Source organism: Protopterus annectens, chromosome 2.part2, assembly GCF_019279795.1.
Source record: "Protopterus annectens isolate FY-2018-M chromosome 2.part2, PAN1.0, whole genome shotgun sequence".
NCBI lineage: Eukaryota > Metazoa > Chordata > Ceratodontiformes > Protopteridae > Protopterus > Protopterus annectens.
In genome coordinates, this window is record NC_056730.1 from 849,850,654 (window position 1) to 849,871,821 (window position 21,168).

At 43.6% G+C, this 21,168-nt stretch overlaps 1 protein-coding gene across 1 annotated transcript in view; it reads left to right on the forward strand.

Moving 5' to 3' along the window:
- The window catches only part of LOC122795987 (poly(A)-specific ribonuclease PNLDC1-like), a 1,803,424-nt gene that overhangs the window by 209,258 nt on the left and 1,572,998 nt on the right, over positions 1–21,168 (forward strand). Inside the window, exon 4 of the mRNA XM_044064467.1 lies at positions 867–906. Within this exon, the coding sequence (XP_043920402.1) occupies positions 867–906 (40 nt within the window). The remainder of the gene's footprint in view (positions 1–866; positions 907–21,168) is intronic.

Consider the following 21,168-nt stretch of genomic DNA (forward strand, 5'->3'; position numbering starts at 1 on the left):
AAGGCAGACAAAATCTGAGGTATTTGAGAGAATTATGGCTGTGGTAGGAGCCTGAGCCTTGGATCCAAAAGTCTGGAGTTGTCAATGTCTAATCTGTACAGATGCAATAGACCTATCAGTTAAGGAGGACAGATGAAGGCAACACTGATCTAGCCTTATGGTAAGTACGTAACTTCTAATAATGTTTTCTATGTAAATTTGCATGGGTCTCTGTGCATCCATACTTAAATGGAGCATAAATCTTCGTTTGGTCTGTATTCAGTTTATTTTTTGATGGCTGACTTGTTAACATGCCATAATAGTTTAAAGTAACTCAGAATGGGAAAACTTTTGATCTCAAGTGCTAACTTTATATGGGAGGGCTATCTAGGGCATCCATCTTGAAAGGATGTTCATGTTTTGAGGACTGTCTGCTTCCATGCAGAGTTAAAACGCTAGTAGTTGTGTTCTAACCTAGCAGGAAATGAGCTGGAGGATGCAGGGTTGGGAGGATTGAGTGCAAAGATGACCGCCATTATCTGTGATTAGGAAATTTGTACAATGCCTAGAATGCCATAGTGGAGCCAGTCTGCAATTATGCATGCCCCTCAGATCATGGCCGCAGTGTGAGCAAATCGAGTCTCTCTGTATTGAGTGCATATTTTGGCTTTCTGTTGTTCAAGAATGTCTCCAAGTTCTTCCTCTTATTGAGGTGTGTATGTTTGCTTCAGTCACTCCCACCATTCCTCCTCATTTGGCTTCTGTAGTGCCTGGGGAAACTACTGAAACCATGTTGCCTTGGGTTGTAGTCATGGCAGAAATTTCTCTGTAGTAAAGCTTATCAGATGTGTTAATTCCTTAACTTCATTTTTTTTTCACTCTTACAGGTGTTTCCGTTTTTAAGAAGAAGAACGGCGTACCCAACAGGTGAGTGCCAGTGTTACCTAAACATAAGGTACCTGTCCTGCTGCTGTAGGGACAGGGGACCTGGGATTGACAAGTATTCCATGAGGGCTTCTTCAGTGAGATGGAGTGGCCCACAGGCTGCTACCTGTTGAACTTAAGAACTGTCTTTCCTATTAATGGCTAATTGGAAGGGCAGTACTGTGAAGCCAGTAAATAATTAATTTTAACTTGGTCAAATGCTATGGCTAGCATGTACAAGCAGTTTTACATACTGTAGCTAGTCATTATAATTGCATCAAGAGTCAAATATAATTACTCTTGGTCTTTGAAAGAGGTATGCTATAACAGAATGTTGTTCTAAACAGGCAACTCTGAACTGGTCCTTCTTATTCTGCTGAGACTGCTGTATTTTAAGACGATTAGCATCTTTCATCTCCTTGTATTGTTTTTTCTGTTAATTTTGGTGTTTGCATCTTCATTGACTTTGAGTTCCTGGATCTGACATTGAGAATTTAGTCTGTCATCTCTTGGAGTAAGGCCAGTAGGTATGTAGTTAGCTTGTGAAGCAAAACTTTTCCAGGCCGATGAAGCCCTCCCCCATTGCCCTTGATTCTGTGTGTGTAAGGCTCCATTTTCTAGGTTACATCAGATCTCCCAGGAGCTGTCATCAGGTTATTACTTTATCCTTTTGAGATATTGGTGTGAAAAATTATTCTGTTTTATTTTTTAACATTATTCTAGTCATATCCTTTCTTAGCTACCTTCTGATTGCCAAGTTGAGTCAAAGATCACAGCATTATATTAACTTTTTTGTGTGTTACTGCCATTTTGGTTCGTTGTTACTATGCTTGTTGCATGTTTTCAGTGTGTGCGTACCTTTGCAAAAATGCATACAGCTGTGCCTTCTTTAAACCTTCTTTGATTAATCAAAAAAATCTTCAAGCATTAGGTAGTAACCCCAGGGTTTCTACTTCTGGTCCTTTCATCTTAAGAGGAAGGCTTCATCGAAGTATATTTCTGCAAAGACATCTTTAATCTGCTACTACTAAAGATACAGGCGTGGTGGTTGCTATTTCTGCTTCTACCAAGTACCTAGTGTGGGTCCTGTTAGAAATCCACAGTTTCCTTTCACTTTCAGAATGTCAGTTCTGTGGCTTCAAACAGACATGTCACTGAACCCCTAGACCTTCGTATGCATCCAGTGGATACCATAGACCCATATTGATTCAGCTACTACAAGAAAATATGGCAGGCTTTTTCTCCTGATGCAACAGTTTTTTTCTCCAGGACTTTCCTCTGTTAACATTGGGGTGTTCAGGCCAATTTCTTTGCCAGTTTTTTTTTCTTTAGCTGTGGATGTTCATTGAGCTCTCTCCAGTTTCATTCAGACCATCAGCTGACCCATAAGATTCTGTTTTGACATTGTTCTTTCTAGATTGATGCTCCTGTCCTCTGCAGCAATGACGACCATGCTATTGATGTTGATGGCCTTGACATCTGGGGTCAGTCTCCATGTTGGCAGCAAAGTTGATGTCTCTTGGTCAACTTTGGTCCCTGTGCTGAGTATTCAATCCCTAAACTTGGCCTTTTGGCACTTTAATTCGAGACTGAGGCATCCACAACCCTCTGTCTCTGGTATCAGGGTGGTCCTTTTGATCTTGATCTCAGTCCCATTGCTGTAAGGCTGTCAGTTGTTTTTGGCTCCTTACCCATGATGGTTACAGCCTTTGCAGCTCCCTGTGCCAGTGATGCCTGCATTCCTGCATGAGTCTTTTTCTGAGGTATCCAAGGTGTCATGTCTCAGTTGAGAATATCTTCTGCTTTATCTGTCTTACTTCCCTTTCTTATCCAGGGCAGAAGGAACTAGAGGAGCTTTCCAGGGATGTAGTAGCTTGTCTAGAGCAGTTTTTTCCTCCCTTGACTCCTCCCTCTCAGGGATTGGGGCACAAGGGGTTGTGTAAGACCAAACACATGGACTTCCATGCTGAATCCCCACAATTGGTATATGCAGTGATTTAACAAGTTCAGTTCCCAAATCTTGTCCCAACTAATCCAACAGTTTTGGGGAAACTCTAGAGCTTGTCAGAGTTTAGGTTAAATGAACCCATTATACCCCCCTTGGAATCTGAGTGCATCCAGATAAAGGCCTTCTCTTGTTTCAACTTTTCCTTTTGTGTGATTCTGCGCTGTTGGGAATTGTCATTGGGAGAAAGAACCCACATTTATTGTGGCTTCCATCCCTAAACATTCTGATAAGAATCTCCACCCACCATGGACTGATAAGGCTAGTCACAAACTCCAGTAGAAGGCTCTGTTGCAGTTTCATCTGCAGTCAAGAAGCCTCCAGAGCCTCAGTCTAAGGCTGTTCACCCTGACATAAGGAGTCCTGTACCTCGGAGAGATTTCTCGGACTTCCGATGGCTGCACATTGAGTAACAGCTTAATTATAGCTCTCTTAGTGTGAAAACAGAAACTCAGCAGAGAAGGCCAGTGGACCTTTTTGTTTCTGGGTAAATTTCAGTAACTGGCTTAGTATGTGCACTGTTTGGATGCCAGGAAGAAAGGAATACAGAGGACCTGAAAGAAAATTTCTTACAAAAGGCAAGGAAAAAACACTGACTGGGAATGTACTGCAGATGTTCAGCAAAAAGCAGTGCAACTTCCAGACATGGCTTCCAGTAACTTAGATGAAAGTACACAACTGCACACAGACCTGGTTAAAATAAATGAAACACTGAGTATATAAACTCAAACAGCAAAAGGCCGGAAAATGGGAAGAAGCTTTAAACGGATTCAGATGAGGTGATAAAACTGCAAAAAACAGATCAAAATGAAGAAAAGGCTGGCTGAATGTGAGACTGCTCTTGAGATCTTTCAAAAAATAATAGAATTAGAAGACGGAGGGCATGTAGGGAAAACCTGAGATTTTCAGCTGTACCAGAGGAGCTGGAAGGAACAGACCTGTATTAATTTTATGAAAGCACAAATAAGCAACTAGATTGGTTTTCCACAGTAGGAGTTAATTGCAAAGGCACATGAGAAAGCAACTTAGACCTTTAATAGAAAAGATGCAATCCTACTAGCAGAAGGAGCTGATTCTGACAAAACTGTGACAGAAGGACAAAGTACTAAAAGTGGGTGACAGCTGGTTGTTTGTGGAGAATGATTACTCACTGTGCACCAGACAGAAGGAGTAATTGTATTCCACTGTTAAGGGAATGTCAAGAAGTGGGTATGAGATTCAAAGTGCTGTACCCAGAAGTGTTCAAAATATTCTTCCCTGGAGGGGCAAAATCATTTTTTGATGAATTACATATAGGTTAATAGGTTAATAGATTAGTACTAGGCTAACTGCCCTTGTGGGCCATTTTAATCTTCACCAAATACCCCATGTGCGATCAAACCCTAGACCTTGTGTCTGCAAGGTAAACACCTTAACCATTATGTCATCCTTCTACCCAATGCTAATGAAGAACTGCAAAAGTTTGTCCAACAAAAAGTGAGCTGTGAAACAGAAGGAGATTCGGCTTGTTCATCTGGTAGTAAAGACCACAGAGAGAGACTGTGCCAGTGAAACCTTTTCCAGTGTCTCAACAGAAAATGCTGGAGACAACGAAAGGAGCAGGAGAGTTGACTAGAAGAATCAAGAGTATGTAGGAAATGAAGCAGAGTCAGGATTTGGGAGATGGAGATGAACCGGAATAAAACCAATAACTTGGAAATTGACAAATGTGGGATTATAAAGCAATGATTATATTTGTAAAATATGACGGAACAAGAAAATCTGGAAATACTGGACTTTGTTGGATTTGGGAGGACTCTAAAACGTATGACCCACTTCATGTTGCTTAATGTTTTGAAAATACTGGGGGAGGGGGAGAGGGAGAAAGTTAAATGTAAATAAAACAATTTGTTTTTCTCTATTTTTAGAGTGCATGATATTCTGTTTTCCTCCAAGCATTTTTATTAAATTTACACATGACAAAAGCAATCTTACGTTTATATAAATGAAAAACCTACAGAATGACATCACTTTAGTTAGTTGACATCACAGACACCATTGAAACAACTGTAGATGTAAACATTTTACTTCACTTGTAAGCCATCCAGTCATTGTCAGTTAATCATTATATAGCTCATTCAAATCCTGCCTCTTAAACCTTGTTCCTGCTCTGCATATATTGCTCCCACAATTCCCATTTTTTCCTATGTAGTTTGCTCCTTCCCAATTCCAGTTGTTTTATTTCTTACTGATGTTCTTCGTGTTTCACTGTTGCAGTCATTACATTTGGGTTATCTGCCTGCAGGTAGCCCTCAGCCGGCCTGAATACCAGAGTCTTGGATTCCTACATTGGATGCTGTCTCTTCTTCCATGACGTCAGGTCGTCAGGGGTATAAAACATGCAACCGACGCCATTACATCTGTCTTTCTTGCCGCACAGTGCCCGAAGCAGAAGTAGTTTGCAAGTGCCGGTCGGCCGACTCCTGAAATTTTCGTTTTCGAGTTTCAGAACTGAAGTCTTCAAAAAAGCTAAGTACCCCATTAGGGATCCTTTTTCTTGCTCTTAACCAATGCCAGTAAAAGTTAACAATTGTCTTGCCTGTGGAAAGCAAATACCTCAAAAATTTTCATTCATACTGCATTCCTTGCTTAGGCTCAGACCACAGTGTCCCTCACTGTCAGTTTTGTGCCTTATTCAACCCCCGAACTATTCGTCGTCTGTCTATTTTTGCAGCAAATTATTTTGGTACTCTGTTTAACTATCTAGAAATGGCTTCGGTAAGCCATCCGACTACAGATATTCCAAAAAAAACTGTAAGGATAAAGGCAGACCGCATAGGTCCAAACCTGCCGATGATGCTTCCGTTAAGCTAGTCGCCAGTTCACCGGTACTCAGTGAGGCTCTTTCGCAGCCCCTGATACCTGCTACTTCAGATTCGCAGGCCTCCACTGAGACCCATTCGGAGTCTGGTATGCCATGAGATGCTTCTTCGACTATGGAACCTGCAGATGTGTCTACCTTGGATTGGTCTGTGCAGGCACCGGCTTCTGAGGCACACCTCTCAACTGTACCAAATTTCTCTAAATTCCAGTTTTATGGGCAAAATATTGGGATGCCACAAATTCCTTGTTGGCCCCTTTAATTTCTGAATTTCCTGTTTTTGTTTTTTTACTCCTGACATCACACGCAGGGGTACGCGTTAATGTCAGCTTCTGCAGGACAGTCTGTGTTCAAGCAGTGCACAGCCAGCACATCTTTCATGCCCCAGCTTCTCCTCTCCAGGTAAAAACGCTATCTATGTTAGTAACTTTTACTTGTTGGGACCTGCTCACCTACCCGAGCAACTCAAACAAACATAAAATTGATAGTGGTACATATAGCTCTTTCCATTCCTTCATCTCACCTTCCTTCTCATCTAAAAAGTACCCGTTCAGTTTTGACTTTCACTGCAAATGCTGTCATCACTTGCACTCTGGTATCTCAGCTCCTTTATTAACCAAACTGTGCAGTCCTCACACAGTCCCAAAATAAGAGAACATTCAAAGACATCTGTGAGTGTTGCAGCACTACAACTACTTGTGCAATACTTGCTGGGAGATGTAGTTTCTTTTGTTCAAAAAAAACCAAACTAATTTCAGTACGTACAAGACTCCGATCTCATAACAACAAAGTTCAGAATGTACTGCACGGTTCTAGTGTCCATTGTCGTATCAACTGTCAGGTTGCATGAATGCTTTATCCTTGTAAAACCATGGTGCCTGTCCAAGAACCGTAAGCTTCCACCCCAACTTCGCATTTTTTATGCATTCTATAGCTAAAATATACATGACATGTACAAATACTCTTCTATTTTTAATAAATAGTTGTGTACATTTGTTACACTATATTCGAAGTACAGTCACTATTGATTATGTTCCTTCCAGCGATTGGCTCACTCTGCTGTAATCCCACATCCCAGAAGAGATTGAGTTGAGGTGTCGGTAGGCACGTGCTCTTTGAAATGTGGTAAGTGATTATTATTTATAGGGCAGCTAGAAATTAATTTTATTGTAGTGAGAAGACTGCTTGCATGAGTGGCTTTAGCCCTCTGTAATGCCCATGTAATGAGCTTCGTTTGACTGGTTAGTGATGCATTCTTCTCTGTTTGGTGCTTTTTAACAGTATAACTGCATTTGTTTGTTTTAAATCATCCCACCCAGGTCTATGAGCTGACTGGAATCGTGGGATATAGCTCCTTATTAACTGTCTTAGCTTCTTATTTTATGGATAGAATTTTTTTTTCTTTTGTAGGCTGCAGTATATAGATTATTTTTGTATAGGGGAGCTAGAACCTATGCTGCCATTCTGTTGGTGCAAGGCAGAGAAAGTAATTATGGACTGAGCACCAGCCCTTGAAAGGGATGCATACACCCAAATACTACACAACCAATGGACTACATTTTATTGTAAGCATATTAATTATTTATTATGCTGTGGGATGGGAAGTTTGAAGAGTTTAATTGTATCAGTGGATTTACAGATTTTATATATATTTTATAAGCAATAATTCTAAGGATTTAGTTGAAATTTTAGATGTACGGCGAAGGATCGTTCAATGATGGAATATCTGCCTGTTTGGCAGTTAGTGCAGGGGACTAAAGCTCCGAGTTGTTAATGAGCAACTTCTTGTAGCCCAGGGAAGATGTTTGATTCTTGCCACCTTCATTTATATAGTTTGTGACTTTGTTCCTTGGTCACCCTTGAAAAGGACAGTTGTGTCCGGTGGACTTGCCCAGTTAACAAATATAGAATTAAGAAACTATGTGAATGTGAAGATTTATTTATGCTCATTCTGCACTGAATGTTGGAAAACCTATTTACGATTTCTGGATGTTTTTATTTTTTGGTTGGCTCCCTATAATAGAATAACCAAATTTATTAACTATATTAATAACACTATAGAGTTTTTAAAATTCATTTAGCAGCATTTGAATAACACAATCAAGGAATTAATATGGCAATTTAAACTGAATCTCCCCAAGGCTGATTAAGCAACTGCTTTACCAGGCTTAAAACTTAGGGCTGCTAAGTTTTAATATATGAACTATGTTTTTATGTTATCTAGTTCTCTTAATAACAAATGATCTGATGAATTTTATATTTGTGTATATTTATGAATTTTTTATAATATACAACAGTATAGAATTTTTAAGAGATGATGCTTTTTTCAATGTTAACTTTCTTAGGTTATTATGATGTTTTTTTGTTTATGAACTGGTTGAATTTGATTGGACTCTTACTATCATATGATCATTATCTACCTCTTTAATTTAAAACTGATTATGGATGACCTCTGTTGGTTCTGATGAAGTCCTAAATTGTGAAGGACAACAGGGCTTAAACTAGATTTGGCTATTGTATTACATTATTGTTCATTTAGTTATTTGACGCCACTGAGTTGTTTAAGCAACTTTATTTTATATGTAGTTTACGATATTTTTTTGGCACTGGACATAAGTTATCAGCTAACACATACACTAATAAGATAAAATAAATAAAAGGGCAGTGTAGTAATAGTTCTGTAGGCATTTGTGTGTGATAATCGCACTGAAATGCCTGCCCGTTAAGTAAAAAGTAAGAACATAATACCTAATGCCTGCAGCCATAAAGTAATCTCTGAGACCCGAGTCCACTCTCTAAAATGTAATCACACTATCACTGAATATTCTAAATCACACTGTGATTACATTTTAGAGAAGTGGCAGGAGATTACTTAATGGGCAGCTGCAGGCATTAGGTACTATGTTATTAACTTTTACTTAGCAGGAATTTGTGCATTTCAGATAAACTTTAATTACTGTTGAAGTGCCGAGAATTGAAACTGCAAAAAACGACAGGAGAAACTCTACTTTTACACTTTCAAACTATGATTTTACATACTTAATGGGTGGGTGTATGATTACTAACTGCCGTCTGCCGTGTATACTACTGTGCATTTTAATTAACAGCGGAGTGAAGATTAACTGCTGTGCATTTTATTTAACGGGTGAACTGCTGACTGTGCGTTTTATTTAACTGGTGAACTGCTATGTGTTTTATTTAACTGGTGAACTGCTGACTGTGCATTTTATTTAACTGGTGAACTGCTGTGTGTGTGTGTATCTAGGCGAAACATTTTATAAGTACTGTGAATTATTTCATTTTAATTCATTACATTTCTTCAGTTTACATGTTCACCTGAACTTATTTAAAAGAGCAGTGGTGAACTTGCATTATAATTCTGTTCACTCAAGTCCATAATAAATATCTCACAGAACTTTATCAAATATTACGATTTGTTGCTTTTGGACTAAAAAGTTATTTATTGGTTACAGTAATATTGTCCATATGTTTTAATGCTATAAACTGAAGCTGGATGTTGTATTTTGCCATGCTTTTGTTTGAGTAATGCATCTTCCTGCTTTTAGGTCAATCAGGTGTCCCTTTAAACTTTATTAATGCAATGATGTGAGAGATGTGAAGGAGTAAACCAGATGTTCATCGTGTTTCACTGTTGCAGTCATAACTGTAGGGTGCTCCTGCCGGCAGGCAGCCCGAGGTCGGCCAGAATCCCAAAGTCTGGGTCCGGCGTCGGCTGTACAAGCCAGTACCCTGACGTCAGTACGCTCTGGTACATAGCCGTCAGCCGACGCCATCTTCTCCAGTCTGTCTTGCCGTGCGGTGGAAAGCAGCTCGCAAGTCGTTGGTTGGCGATTTTCGAACAGCGTTTTTGGTTGTCGGTCCGAAGTTCTTACTTCTCTTCTCAAAGCTAAGTACCCCGTTGGGGAATCTTTTCTTGTTCCTCCGATGTCAGAAAGAGTTAATAATTGTATTACGTGTGGAAAACAAATACCTCATAAAGATTTCCACTCTTACTGTCTACCTTGCTTAGGCCCTGACGACGACGTTTCTTGTTGTCGGTTCTGTGCCAGGTTTAATTCTCGTACTATCAAACGCAGGTACGACTGGGCTCTGAATTACTTTGGCAGACGCATCAATTATAGAATGTCGTCGGACACTACCGGAATTCAAAAGAAGCGCAAAGACAAGGACAGGCCTCCGAGGTCCAAACAGGACTCGTTGCAGCTGGAGCCGGCGTCCGGTTCGGCTGTCGTCAGTGAGGCGCTTTTGCAGCCCCTGTCGTCTGCCACTTCTGAACCGATGGCCGATACGGACACCCATGGGGAGCCATCAAGGCCTTCTGTTTTATCTGCTGCAGGACCTTCGGACGTCGCTCCCTCGGATGGGTCCGGAACCGCTGTGCAGGTACCGGCTTCTGAGGGAGTATTCAGGCCTACTCACATCACTATTGCAAAGGCAAAGACAAAGACTCCTGTTAAGTCTAAAGCTCCTGCTCAAGCTTCTTCTGAATCTACTCCCAGGACACAGAAGCAATTAAGGATGGCTGAAGATTTGCTTACAATGATTAGGGGTTCTCACCCCCCCCCCCCCCGAGAAAAGGCCTCGACAGGATGTTCCTATGGATTCCTCTGACCAGGCTTCTATATCTTCTGTCTCTTCCTCTGATCAGGAATATTCTTTTCCTCCTTATGAGGATTCGGAATGCTGAGGACTCCTTGCCCTCTGCCTCTCCGCCTGAGGATTTTTCTTTTGGAGAAACCTTACATGAGATGAGGGAACATTTTCATTGGGAAGGTCAGGATTATTCTGCTTCCAAGAAGAGGCTTAGAGAATTTCTTCTTCTTCCTCAACATAGGCCTTTGGCTATCCCTCCTGTTCTTGACATTGTGGATGATGCTTTTTCCGAGGCTAATTTGAATCCTGATTCCATGCCTTCTGCTCCCTCTAAGCCTGATAGGTTTTATAGGGTTCCTGAGTCTCATTTGTTCTTCTTTAAGAATCCTTCTGCAGATCCTGAAACTATTTCTCAGGGTTCTAAGGCTGCTAAAGTTGCTACTTCTAAGAATCCTATTCCCTCTGAGAAGGAGTCTCGTGCTTTAGACAGGTGGGGCAAAAAGGTATATACTTCTGCTACCCTTTCTGTTAGGGCTTTAAATTGCCAGTTTCATATGTTTAAATATCAGCAATTTCTTTTGTCTGTTTTAAAGCAAAAGCTTGCTTCCCTTCCTGCATGTGCAGAAGATAAGGAACTACAGGATGTATTGCATGCAATTGAACAACTGAACAAACATAGCTTGCATTGTGGTTTTGATGCTTTGGATGCTTCTTGCAGGGCCGCGGCCTCTGGTACTGTTATCAGGAGACATGCTTGGCTTCGTGAGCAAAGTTTACCTGAACAGGTTAAGGCTAAATTATTAGATGCCCCTGTTCAGCATGATGTTCTTTTTGGATCTAAGGCTGAGGAGGTTATTAAAAAGATGGAAGAAAAGGCAAAATCTATGCAAACTGTGAAAGATTTCTTGCAAGTTCAGTCTCCTAGATTTTCCAGGAATTGGCCCTCCAAGATTTGGTCCTTTCCCACGTCTGACAGGCCTCAAAGGGGAAGATATAGATGCTCCAGAGGTCGTGGCCAAGCTCAGGCCTCCTTCAGATCGAGACAATGGACTGCTTCTTCACCTAGAAGGGGAGAAGACAGATCCCAATCTCAAAGAAAGCAAACTCAATGACTCTCTCGGTTGGGCTACAGGACCTCTTTACCTGGATGCCCCCCTCGGAGGAAAACTTTCTCTTTTTTACAGAAATTGGACTCGTATTACCCAGGACAAATGGGTATTGGACGTGATTTTAAAAGGCTACAAATTCCACTTTCATACCTTGCCAAGGGCTTTCGGTTGGCCAGATCTGCCAAAACATCAATGGTCAGAGGCCTTAAATCAAGTGGATGCTCTTCTGGCCATGAGAGCCATAGAGCCTGTTCCACTCTGAGATGGGAAAAGGTTTTTATTCGAGACTGTTTCTGGTTCCAAGAAAACAAAGCTCATGGAGACCTATTCTGGACCTTTCTGTGTTAAACACCTTTTTGGAAATTCCAAAATTCAAGATGCTTACTCTGCAGCAGCTGATTCCAATGCTCTCTCAGGACCCCTGGATGGTGACATTGGACCTAAAGGAAGCTTATTTACACATTCCCATCAGGCAGGATCGCAGGAAATTCCTCAGGTTCAAGGCAGGTTCGAGACACTTTAAATTCTCTGTACTGCCCTTTGGTTTATCTGCTGCGCCCAGAGTCTTTACCAAGTGCCTGGCACCAGTAGTGGCTTATTGCAGACTCCAGGGGATTCAGATTTACCCCTATTTGGACGACTGCCTTATTCAGGCAGACAGCAAGGAACTTTTACTTCAACATCTGGATTTTGTTCAACGTCTTCTCCTCCTACTGGGATTTTCAGTGAACACAAAAAAGTCACATTTGATCCCTTCTCAACAAATGGTATTTCTGGGAGCCCTCTTAAATACAACCTTACAAAGGGCCTTCCTCACTACAGAAAAACAAATACAGCTGGCTTAAATTTTCAAGACTTTGGCAACTCTACCTCAGCTCACTGCAAGGAAATTCCTGCAGGCATTGGGCTACATGGCTTCCTGCATTCTGTTGATTCCAAATGCAAGGCTCCAAATGAGAACGCTTCAATGGTATCTGAAAAGTGTATGGTCGCAGCATTACCACGATCTGGACACTCTGATTCCTCTGATCCCCTGCCTCCAGAAGGAGTTCCTTTGGTGGTCCAGGGTGTGTGCTTTAAACGAAGGAAAGCCTTTCCGTCTTCCTCAACCTTCTCAAATCATAACCACGGATGCCTCGGATTATGCTTGGGGAGCACATTTTCTAGGCAATTGCCAGCAGGGAACCTGGACAAAGGATCATCTTCACTGGCACATCAATCTGAAGGAAATGTTGGCAGTTCAAAATGCTCTTCTAGCCTTCAAGAACCTTTTGCATCCAGGGCCTCTTTTGATTTACACAGACAACACCACAGTCATATGGTACATAAACAAGCAGGGGGGGGTTCTCATTCGTACCCCCTTTGCAGACTAGCTATGGCTTTATGGGACACAGCTCTAAATCTGAATCTACATCTCCAGGCCCAATTCATACCAGGAGAACAGAATCTCTTAGCAGACAGCCTGAGCAGGAACATTTTGGATCCTCACGAATGGATGCTAGACACCAACTTATTCAACAGGATTACTGCAGTTTGGGGATGCCCCCAGATAGATCTGTTTGCATCCCATCTCAATCATCAGCTACCTCACTTTGCACCAGGTCATTCCACAAAGCAGCTTGGAAAGTGGATGCCCTGTCCTTCAGCTGGAGAAATCTTTCGGGATATGCCTTCCCTCCTCTTCCTCTACTTCCTCGGGTATTACTAAAGATAAAACAGGACAAGCCCAAGTTCCTCATCTTGATTGCTCCAAATTGGCCTCGACAGTTTTGGTATCCAACTTTAAAGAACCTGTTCTTGGAGCCTCCTTGGATTCTCCCTCTGAACCCTTCTCTTCTGTCCCAGCATCAGGGTCAGTTGCTACATTCCAATCTCAAGACCCTTTGCCTGGCAGCTTGGCTCTTCAAAGGAATTTGATTTCTTCTAGTCTTCCCAAACAAGTTTTCGATGTTCTTTTGGAAGCTAGACGCCCTAGCACTAGGAAATCCTATGCCTCTAAATGGAAGAGATTTTGCATTTGGATGCAGGACCGAGGCTTGGACCCTCTGGTACCTGATCTCTCTTCTATTTTGCTTTACCTTTCGGATTTTTTGTCTAATGAACTTTCCTTTTCTTCCATTAAGATTCATGCTTCTGCTATTTCTGCTCATTTCAATACTGATCCCCCTGTTTTTTCTCATCCTTTGGTGAGACAATTCTTGAGAGGGGCTAAGAATTGAAGGCCTCCCAGGACCCCTCCTATTCCTGCTTGGGATCTTAATTATGTTTTGGGAAAACTTACTTTGCCTCCTTTTGAACCTGCTGCATCTTCAGATATTAAGTTTTTATCTTGGAAGACAGTTCTTTTGTTAGCTTTGACTTCTGCCAGAAGGGTCTCAGAGTTGCAAGCTCTCATGGCTGTGGAACCATACCTTATTTTCCACCAGGACAGAGTATCCTTGAGGACCAATCCTACTTTCATGCCTAAGGTGATTTCGAAAGTGGCTTTAAATCAAACAATTCACCTTCCTACCTTCTTTCCTAATCCTCAGAATAAAGGGGAAAGGATTTTGCATTCCTTGGACGTGCACAGACAGTTACGATTTTATTTGGACAAGACTAAAGAGTTCAGAAAATCTGACCAATTGTTTGTTTCTTTTGCCTCCAGTTCTCTTGGAAAGGCTATTTCCAAACAAACTATTTCCAAATGGATTTCTTATGGAATAAGATTTTGTTACACTCATCATGGGAAACTGTTTCCAGGTACAGTGAGAAGTCATTCTACTAGAGCAGCTGCTACTTCTACAGCTTTTCTCAGGGGAGTTCCCACCAAGGATATCTTGGAAGCTGCCACTTGGAGTTCTATACATACTTTTTCCAAGCACTACAATCTCCCTTTGTATTCTAAGACCAGGGCAGGCTTTGCCTCTGCTGTTTTGCAGGGTCTTCTTGCTGCCCCTTTTGTCTAGACCTCCTCCCTTTTTTTCACTGCTTTGGGATTCCACCCTACAGTTATGACTGCAACAGTGAAACACGATGAACATAGTACAGTTGTGTACACCTACCATAAATGTAGATGTTCGAGTGTCTTCACTGTTGCAGTCGGTGTTTCCCTCCCTCCTATCCCCTCTTTTTCTCTCTTTTGTGGTGTATTTGTGTTTCCTTATTGAATTCATTTATGATTTTTGGGAAATTCTGACATCTAGGGCAAGAAAGGCTGGAGAAGATGGCGTCGGCTGACTGCTATGTACCAGAGCGTACTGACGTCAGGGTACTGGCTTGTACAGCTGACGCCGGACCCAGACTTTGGGATTCTGGCCGACCTCGGGCTGCCTGCCGGCAGGAGCACCCTACAGTTATGACTGCAACAGTAAAGACACTCTAACATCTACATTTATGGTAGGTGTACACAACTGTACTTTTCGTCTGTAGAGCTTTTTGTTGCTGTTATTATTATTATTATGCCAAACCTTATGGCCTTGGCTGTTTCAACTTTTGGCAGCTACCACAGTAAATCATCTGTTTCAAAATAGAATGTATTCATGCCTTGCGGCTGACATTGGTTCATGATCCTAACAAAGAAAACTCCTTCATATTCTCCAAACTGTAATAAAAATGTACACCACAACTGCTTCCTGCTGGGTGTTTTCTCTGTTTTACATTCCCATGATATACTTTGCTGCTAATATATCAGTGAAAGAATTTGTGGGTCTCAGAGATACTTGCTACATCTTTCAGATAACCTATAGATCTGAAGTAGTTAACTTCATTTTATAGGTTCATAGGTTGGTACTAGGCTATCAGCCCTAGGGCCTATACAAGCCTAGCCATAACAATTCCCTGGTTATTTCTTCCCACACTATTTACTTCCCTGGACCCCTGTCTAGCAGGGCAACTGACATGATCCCTGGGGTGAATTTCCTTTCTCCCATCCAATCATCAAGGTATACGGATCCGGATCCGAGCCGGCAACTTTTTTTCTAGCATGTGCTCCAAGCTCCTCCCCTTACCCATAATCCTTTACTCTCTCCTATCTTCCCTCAGATCTCGTTTGCCACACCAGTAGTGTGTATCGTGGTCTCTCTTGCTCGGAGCTCAGGGATAGTTAAGTGTTCTTAATACTTAAATCTAGTGTGTGTCAGTGATTTTTTTCCATTGTTTAGTGTATTGCTCGTTTGTCGGGTTAAAAAAAAAAAGTTTTGTTAACTTAGTAGAGTAGTTGTTAGGCCTGCCCCTCCCCTACCTGTTTTTTTTTTTTTTTTTTTTTTTTTTTTTTTTTTTTTGCTGGTAGGTAGTATTTCTTTTTGGGTGCAGGACCATGGCTGATCAGCCAAAATCTGTTTTCAAAAATTGTAGTGTGTGGCCATAAGCTTTTCCCAGCTGATGGTCACACTCTGTGTGTGATTTGCTTGGGAATGGGAACATTTGTCCACTCAGTGTGCTATCTGCACTGGGTTCAATCCGAGGGCCCTTAAGGATTGGAAGGCCAAGTTAGTAGCAAAAGGCCTTCTCCCCACTTCCATGCTGGAATCTGCCACGGCCTCTATTTCTGGTGCTTGGCCTTTCACCCAGACAGAGACTCAACCTCCCTCTTCTGGTGATGGGCCTAATAAAGACAAATCTACAGTCAGCGTGGCTGACTAGGAAAAAGACAAAGAAAGGCACAGAGAGGATAGGGACAAGAGAGAGGACGGACATCGCAAGAGATCCCTGGACAGGGAGCTCTTTCTTTGTCCCCCTTCTAAGGCCATGAGGCCTGTTTCTCCACTGCTCCAGTCTCCTCGTTTCTCACTGGAGCTGTTGGAACATTCGTACCCGAGGCCTTCCTCCCCATTGCGCAGACCAGCCAGATCAGAGTCTATGGCCTCTTCGAGGTAGACTCTGAATTTATCGGACATGGGACAGGATGATGCGGAGATTCATTCAGACCCAAATACAGATGGAAGTCTTGCCAGGCCCCTCTCCCTCTGGAGGGGGGAACCTCCATGCCTTTTTTCGGTCCCATCTCTCCTTCCTCGATCCGTGCTTCGGGGCTCTTGGATCTGAGGTTTTTCGGAGCTGGTCGCTTGGCGCCGACGGTTCCTCCAACCTCTACTCCGGCTGTTACTTGAGTTCCTCTGATCCGATTTCTTTGGATCTGAGTGACTCTCGGAACCGCAGACAGGGAGTTGGACCAGAGGGAATGGATTTTTTGGCTCCGACCTTTACGGATCTGACCCGTTTTCTCAGACCTCTGGCTTCCCTTGCTTCAGCTCCGGTCCCCGCTTCAGATCCGGGGAGGGAGTCTTCCCTGCTGGGTACCAAGGATGTCCAATTTTCCTCGGCCTTGGAAGTGGTGGAGAGGGTCCTCTCCCAGGGATTGAGACCCAGCCCATCCCCTCGGATTCCACCCAGGCCCCCCTGTATTTGGCGACTACTCCCTTTATCCTGTCTCGGGGGCAGCCCATGCCAGAGGATCCCCACTTTAATTTCCCTGAGGGAAACCCCTGTGGCTCACGAGAGAGTCCCACTGAAGAGGATCATCATAAGCACAAGTGCAAAAGGAGGAACTTAGATTCCCCCCAAGTCCCTCACTACGGACAATGACTTAGATGGAGAAGGTTCCCCCAGGTCATCTCCCGAAGAAGTCTCCTTCGGAGAAATCATGGAGATCCACCGTTAGAGGGGAGGTTGGTTGGCCCCAAAACCTTCTGGGGATGAGTTGGTGTTTCTGGAGGCCTTTGGCACGGGCCCATCTACTTTCTAGGTGTCCCCGCCAGCGGACCCTTGGTGGATCTTATCACCATGCAGGCATGGAAGGAGCCTGACACCGTAGAGCCCATCCCCAAATGCCCTGACAAAATCTTCTCCCCTTCCGGACAGACAGCTCGGCTCAAAAGGAGCCCCAGTTGATGCTATGTTGGTTGCAGCCACCACAAAGAAGGAACTAGCACAGGAGAGTTCCTCAGTCCACCCTCCAGACAAGGAGTCCAGGTCGGTGGATAGGTTTGGGAAGCGCTTCTATTCCTCAGTGACCTTTTCAATCCGTGCGTTGAATTATTTGGCACATGTGATCCCGCTTCAGGGAGACCTTGCTTCGGAATTTGCTGAGTCGCCCCCAGAGTCTTTATCGCCGCAGGACAGACGGTTCTCTGCGAAAATGTCTACTCTGAAGTCAGTCTCAAATATGTCGATGCGGCTCCTTTCCCATGCCACGGAAGGAGCGGCTAAGGCAGCTGGGACAGGCATAGCCATGAGGTGTCATTCCTGGCTCAGGTTGTCAGTTCGCGGACCCTTTCAAGGCGTCGTTTATCAACTCTCCCTACGATGGTTCTTCCCTTTTTGGGAAGACAGTACATGACACTTGTCCAGAGCGAAAAGGATGGGAAGACTGTCTGCCATCGGGATCCGCTTTGCTAACCCTCAGCGGTCCTTCTCTAGGAATCGGAGGGCAGAACAAGATGTGGTTCCGAAAATCTGTTTTCCTGGGATTCTCAGGACAACTATTCCCCCAGAGGCAGAGGATGACGGGATCGACATTGACCCAGAGGTAGGGGGGGGTCCCAGGAATTTTGGGTCTAGGGAACCTTTTTCTAATAGACCCGGTCAGCAGTCCTTACAACCAGTGGCATGGGAGTCCATTACGACAGATCGCTGGGTGTTGCAGATAATATCCAGAGGTTACAATATCCCATTTGTTGCCCCTCCAAATATTCCAGAACACCTCCTGGATGTTCCACCCACTCACAGGGAGGCTGCAGCTCTAGAGGTTTCAAAGCTGCTTCTCAAATGAGCCATCGAACAACTCCCCCCACCCCCGATCAGTCCGGATCAGGCATCTACTCAAGGTTTTTTTTTGGTGCCAAAAAAAACAGGGGACCTCAGGCCTATTCTAGACTTGTCAACATTAAACCTGTCTGTAGCCAAACAGAAATTCCAGATGGTCACCCTATAGTCCATTCTACCTTATCTCTGAGAGTGTGACTGGATGTGCTTGTTAGACCTCCAGGATGCTTACTACCACATCAAAATACACAGAAGCTCCAGGAGGTTTCTGCGCTTCTGGCCGAGAGCCAGTCATTTTCAGTTCAGAGCCCTACCCTTTGGTCTCGCCACAGCCCTCAGGGTGTTCACCAAGGTAATGGCAGTTGTAGCGGCTCACCTGAGGCTTCAGGGTATTCGGGTGTTTCCATACCTGGACGACTGGCTCTTCGCTGCACCCAACAAGCATCAACTGTGTCTGGCCCGAGATTACTTCATTCGGTTGGCAGATCTGCTGGGAATTAGTCAATGTTCAGAAATTCCATTTGCAACCAGTACAAGTTCTAGACTTCATTGGGGCACAGCTAGACACTTTGCAGATGAAGATATTCTTAACACCGGACAGCATCTTACACCTCAGATGCCACATAGCTCAGATAGCAAACTCCAAGTCTCCAAAGGCGAGCGAGGTTCTCCAGGCTGTGGGCTCCATGGCTGCCTCCATATCGGTTCTCCTTTGTGCGTGCCTTCATATGCGGGTTCTTCAGTGGACTCTGGCTGTACAATGGTCGTGGCTAGACCTGCCCATGGAATTTCCAATCAAGATCAGTCACATCTGCAGAATGTCTCTTCTTTGGTGGTTAAGATCACCGGAGATATCAGAAGAACACCCCTTCGCGTCATCTCCAGTCTAAACCACAGTGACCACGGACACCTCTCAACTCTGGTGGGGGGGGACACTGTTTGGGAAGGACAGTTCAAGGCACATGGTCCTAGTCAGAGACCAAGTTGCACATAAATGTTCTAGAGATGAGGGCAGCGCTTTTAGCGTTGGAATCCTTTCACACTGCCCTTCCTTTCTGATTGCAGTTCAGTCAGACAACATGTTGGTTGTCTGGTATATCAACAAGCGGGGGGAATTAGATCCTACCCCCTATGTTGCGAGGCCATGAGAGAGTGGGAATGGACGATCTCCACCGGTCGGTTTCTGATAGCAACGCACATCCCGGGGCGCTCCAACATTTTAGCGGACATATTGAGTCGGGCTATTATGATGCTGTACGAGTGGTCTCTGAAACAGTCAGCGGAGGAGATCTTCCTTGCATGGGGTCAGCCTTGCTGTGATCTTATCGCATCTCCTTCCAACGCGAAGTGCAGTGAGTTATTCGCTCCGATTCCCTCACCAGAGGACGTCCCCAGAGACGCTCTAGTCTATGCTTGTCCCCCTAGGCTTCTGTATGCTTATCCACCATTGCTACTCATTCCGAAGTCTTTTCAGAAAGCTTGCCGTCTACGGTGCAAAGTTATCCTCAGTGTCCCATTCTGGCCTTGTCAGGTTTGGTTCCCGTTCCTTTGGTCTCATCTCTTAGCTCCCCCGTGGGTTCTGGATCCCTGCCCGGATCTAATCTCCCATCCATCGGGGGCCTGTCCGCCCAATCTGGGCAGCCTCAAGCTTCTCTTAAAGATTCCACTAGGAAACTTTATCGCAGTAAATGTCAGCGTTTTTCCATTTGGGCCTCACAGAGAAAACTAGATCCCTTTACAGCCCTTGTTCCAGCAGTGTTGGATTTCCTGTGTGGCATTTTTCAGCAAGGAGCTAGTTCCTCCACAGTACAATTGGCAGCCATTTCCAATTTTCATGTTGGTGAAGACAACATAGCCTTAGCCTCCTCTAGGCTGTGTAAGGCTTTTCTTAAAGGTACTTTTCTGTTACGTCCACCTGTCAAGGATTCAGTGCCTCCTTGGGACCTTACCTTTGTTTTACAGGCATTGGTGGCTCCTCCTTTTGAACCTGCAGCTTCGGTGGATTTGAAATTTTTGTCCTGGAAGACCGCTTTCCTAGTCGCCATTACATCTGCTGGGAGGGTTTCTGAGCTTCAAGCTCTGTCTGCTGTGTCTCCGTATTTGGTCATCCACAAGGATAGGGTCTCTCTCCGTACTAATACTTGTTACCCAAAGTGGCATCAGAAGCCAATATAAACCAGTCCATTAATCTGCCCATTTTCTTCCCTAACTTCCAAAAAAGGTGAATACAAACTTCGTTTGTTAGATGTTCATAGACAGTTTCATTTTTATCTTCATAGAACGAAGTATTTTCACAAGACTGACCAATTGTTTGTTTCCTTTTCCAAAGCATTTCTGGGAAAAGCTATTTCTAAAGTTTCTTTGGCCAGATGGGTCACTCTTTGCATTTCACATGCCTACAAAGCAAAAGGTTTATCTCCTCCTGATATTGTTAAGGCTCACTCTACCATGTCCATGGTGACTTCTGCCTTTTGGTCTAGGGTGCCTTTGGACATTTGTGCAGCAGTGACCTGGGCCAATTCACATACCTTAATTTCCAATTACAAATTAGATCAGATTTCTAGGGGTAGAGCATCCTTTGGCTCTGCGGTGCTCAGGAATATCTTTCCATAAGGGCCTCCCAGGATTTGAGTAGCTGGGGACTCTGTCCCACAGGTTGCAGATAAAATGAAGTTAACTACTTTAGATAAAGAAGTTATGTACTTACCATAACGTTCCATCTGAGTAGTTGCACTTACTTTTTCTGTAAAATTCCCTCCCTCCATCCCCCGGACCTTATCCTGTCTTTTCAGGTGTGGTTCATTAGGCTGAGTTGCTTATGTTTTTAGTTGCAGCAAACTCCATCTGAGTGAAGATAGGAGATAGTAAGGCATTATGAGTAAGGGGAGGAGCTCGGAGCTTGGAGCAGATGCTAGGAAAAAGTTGTTGGCTCG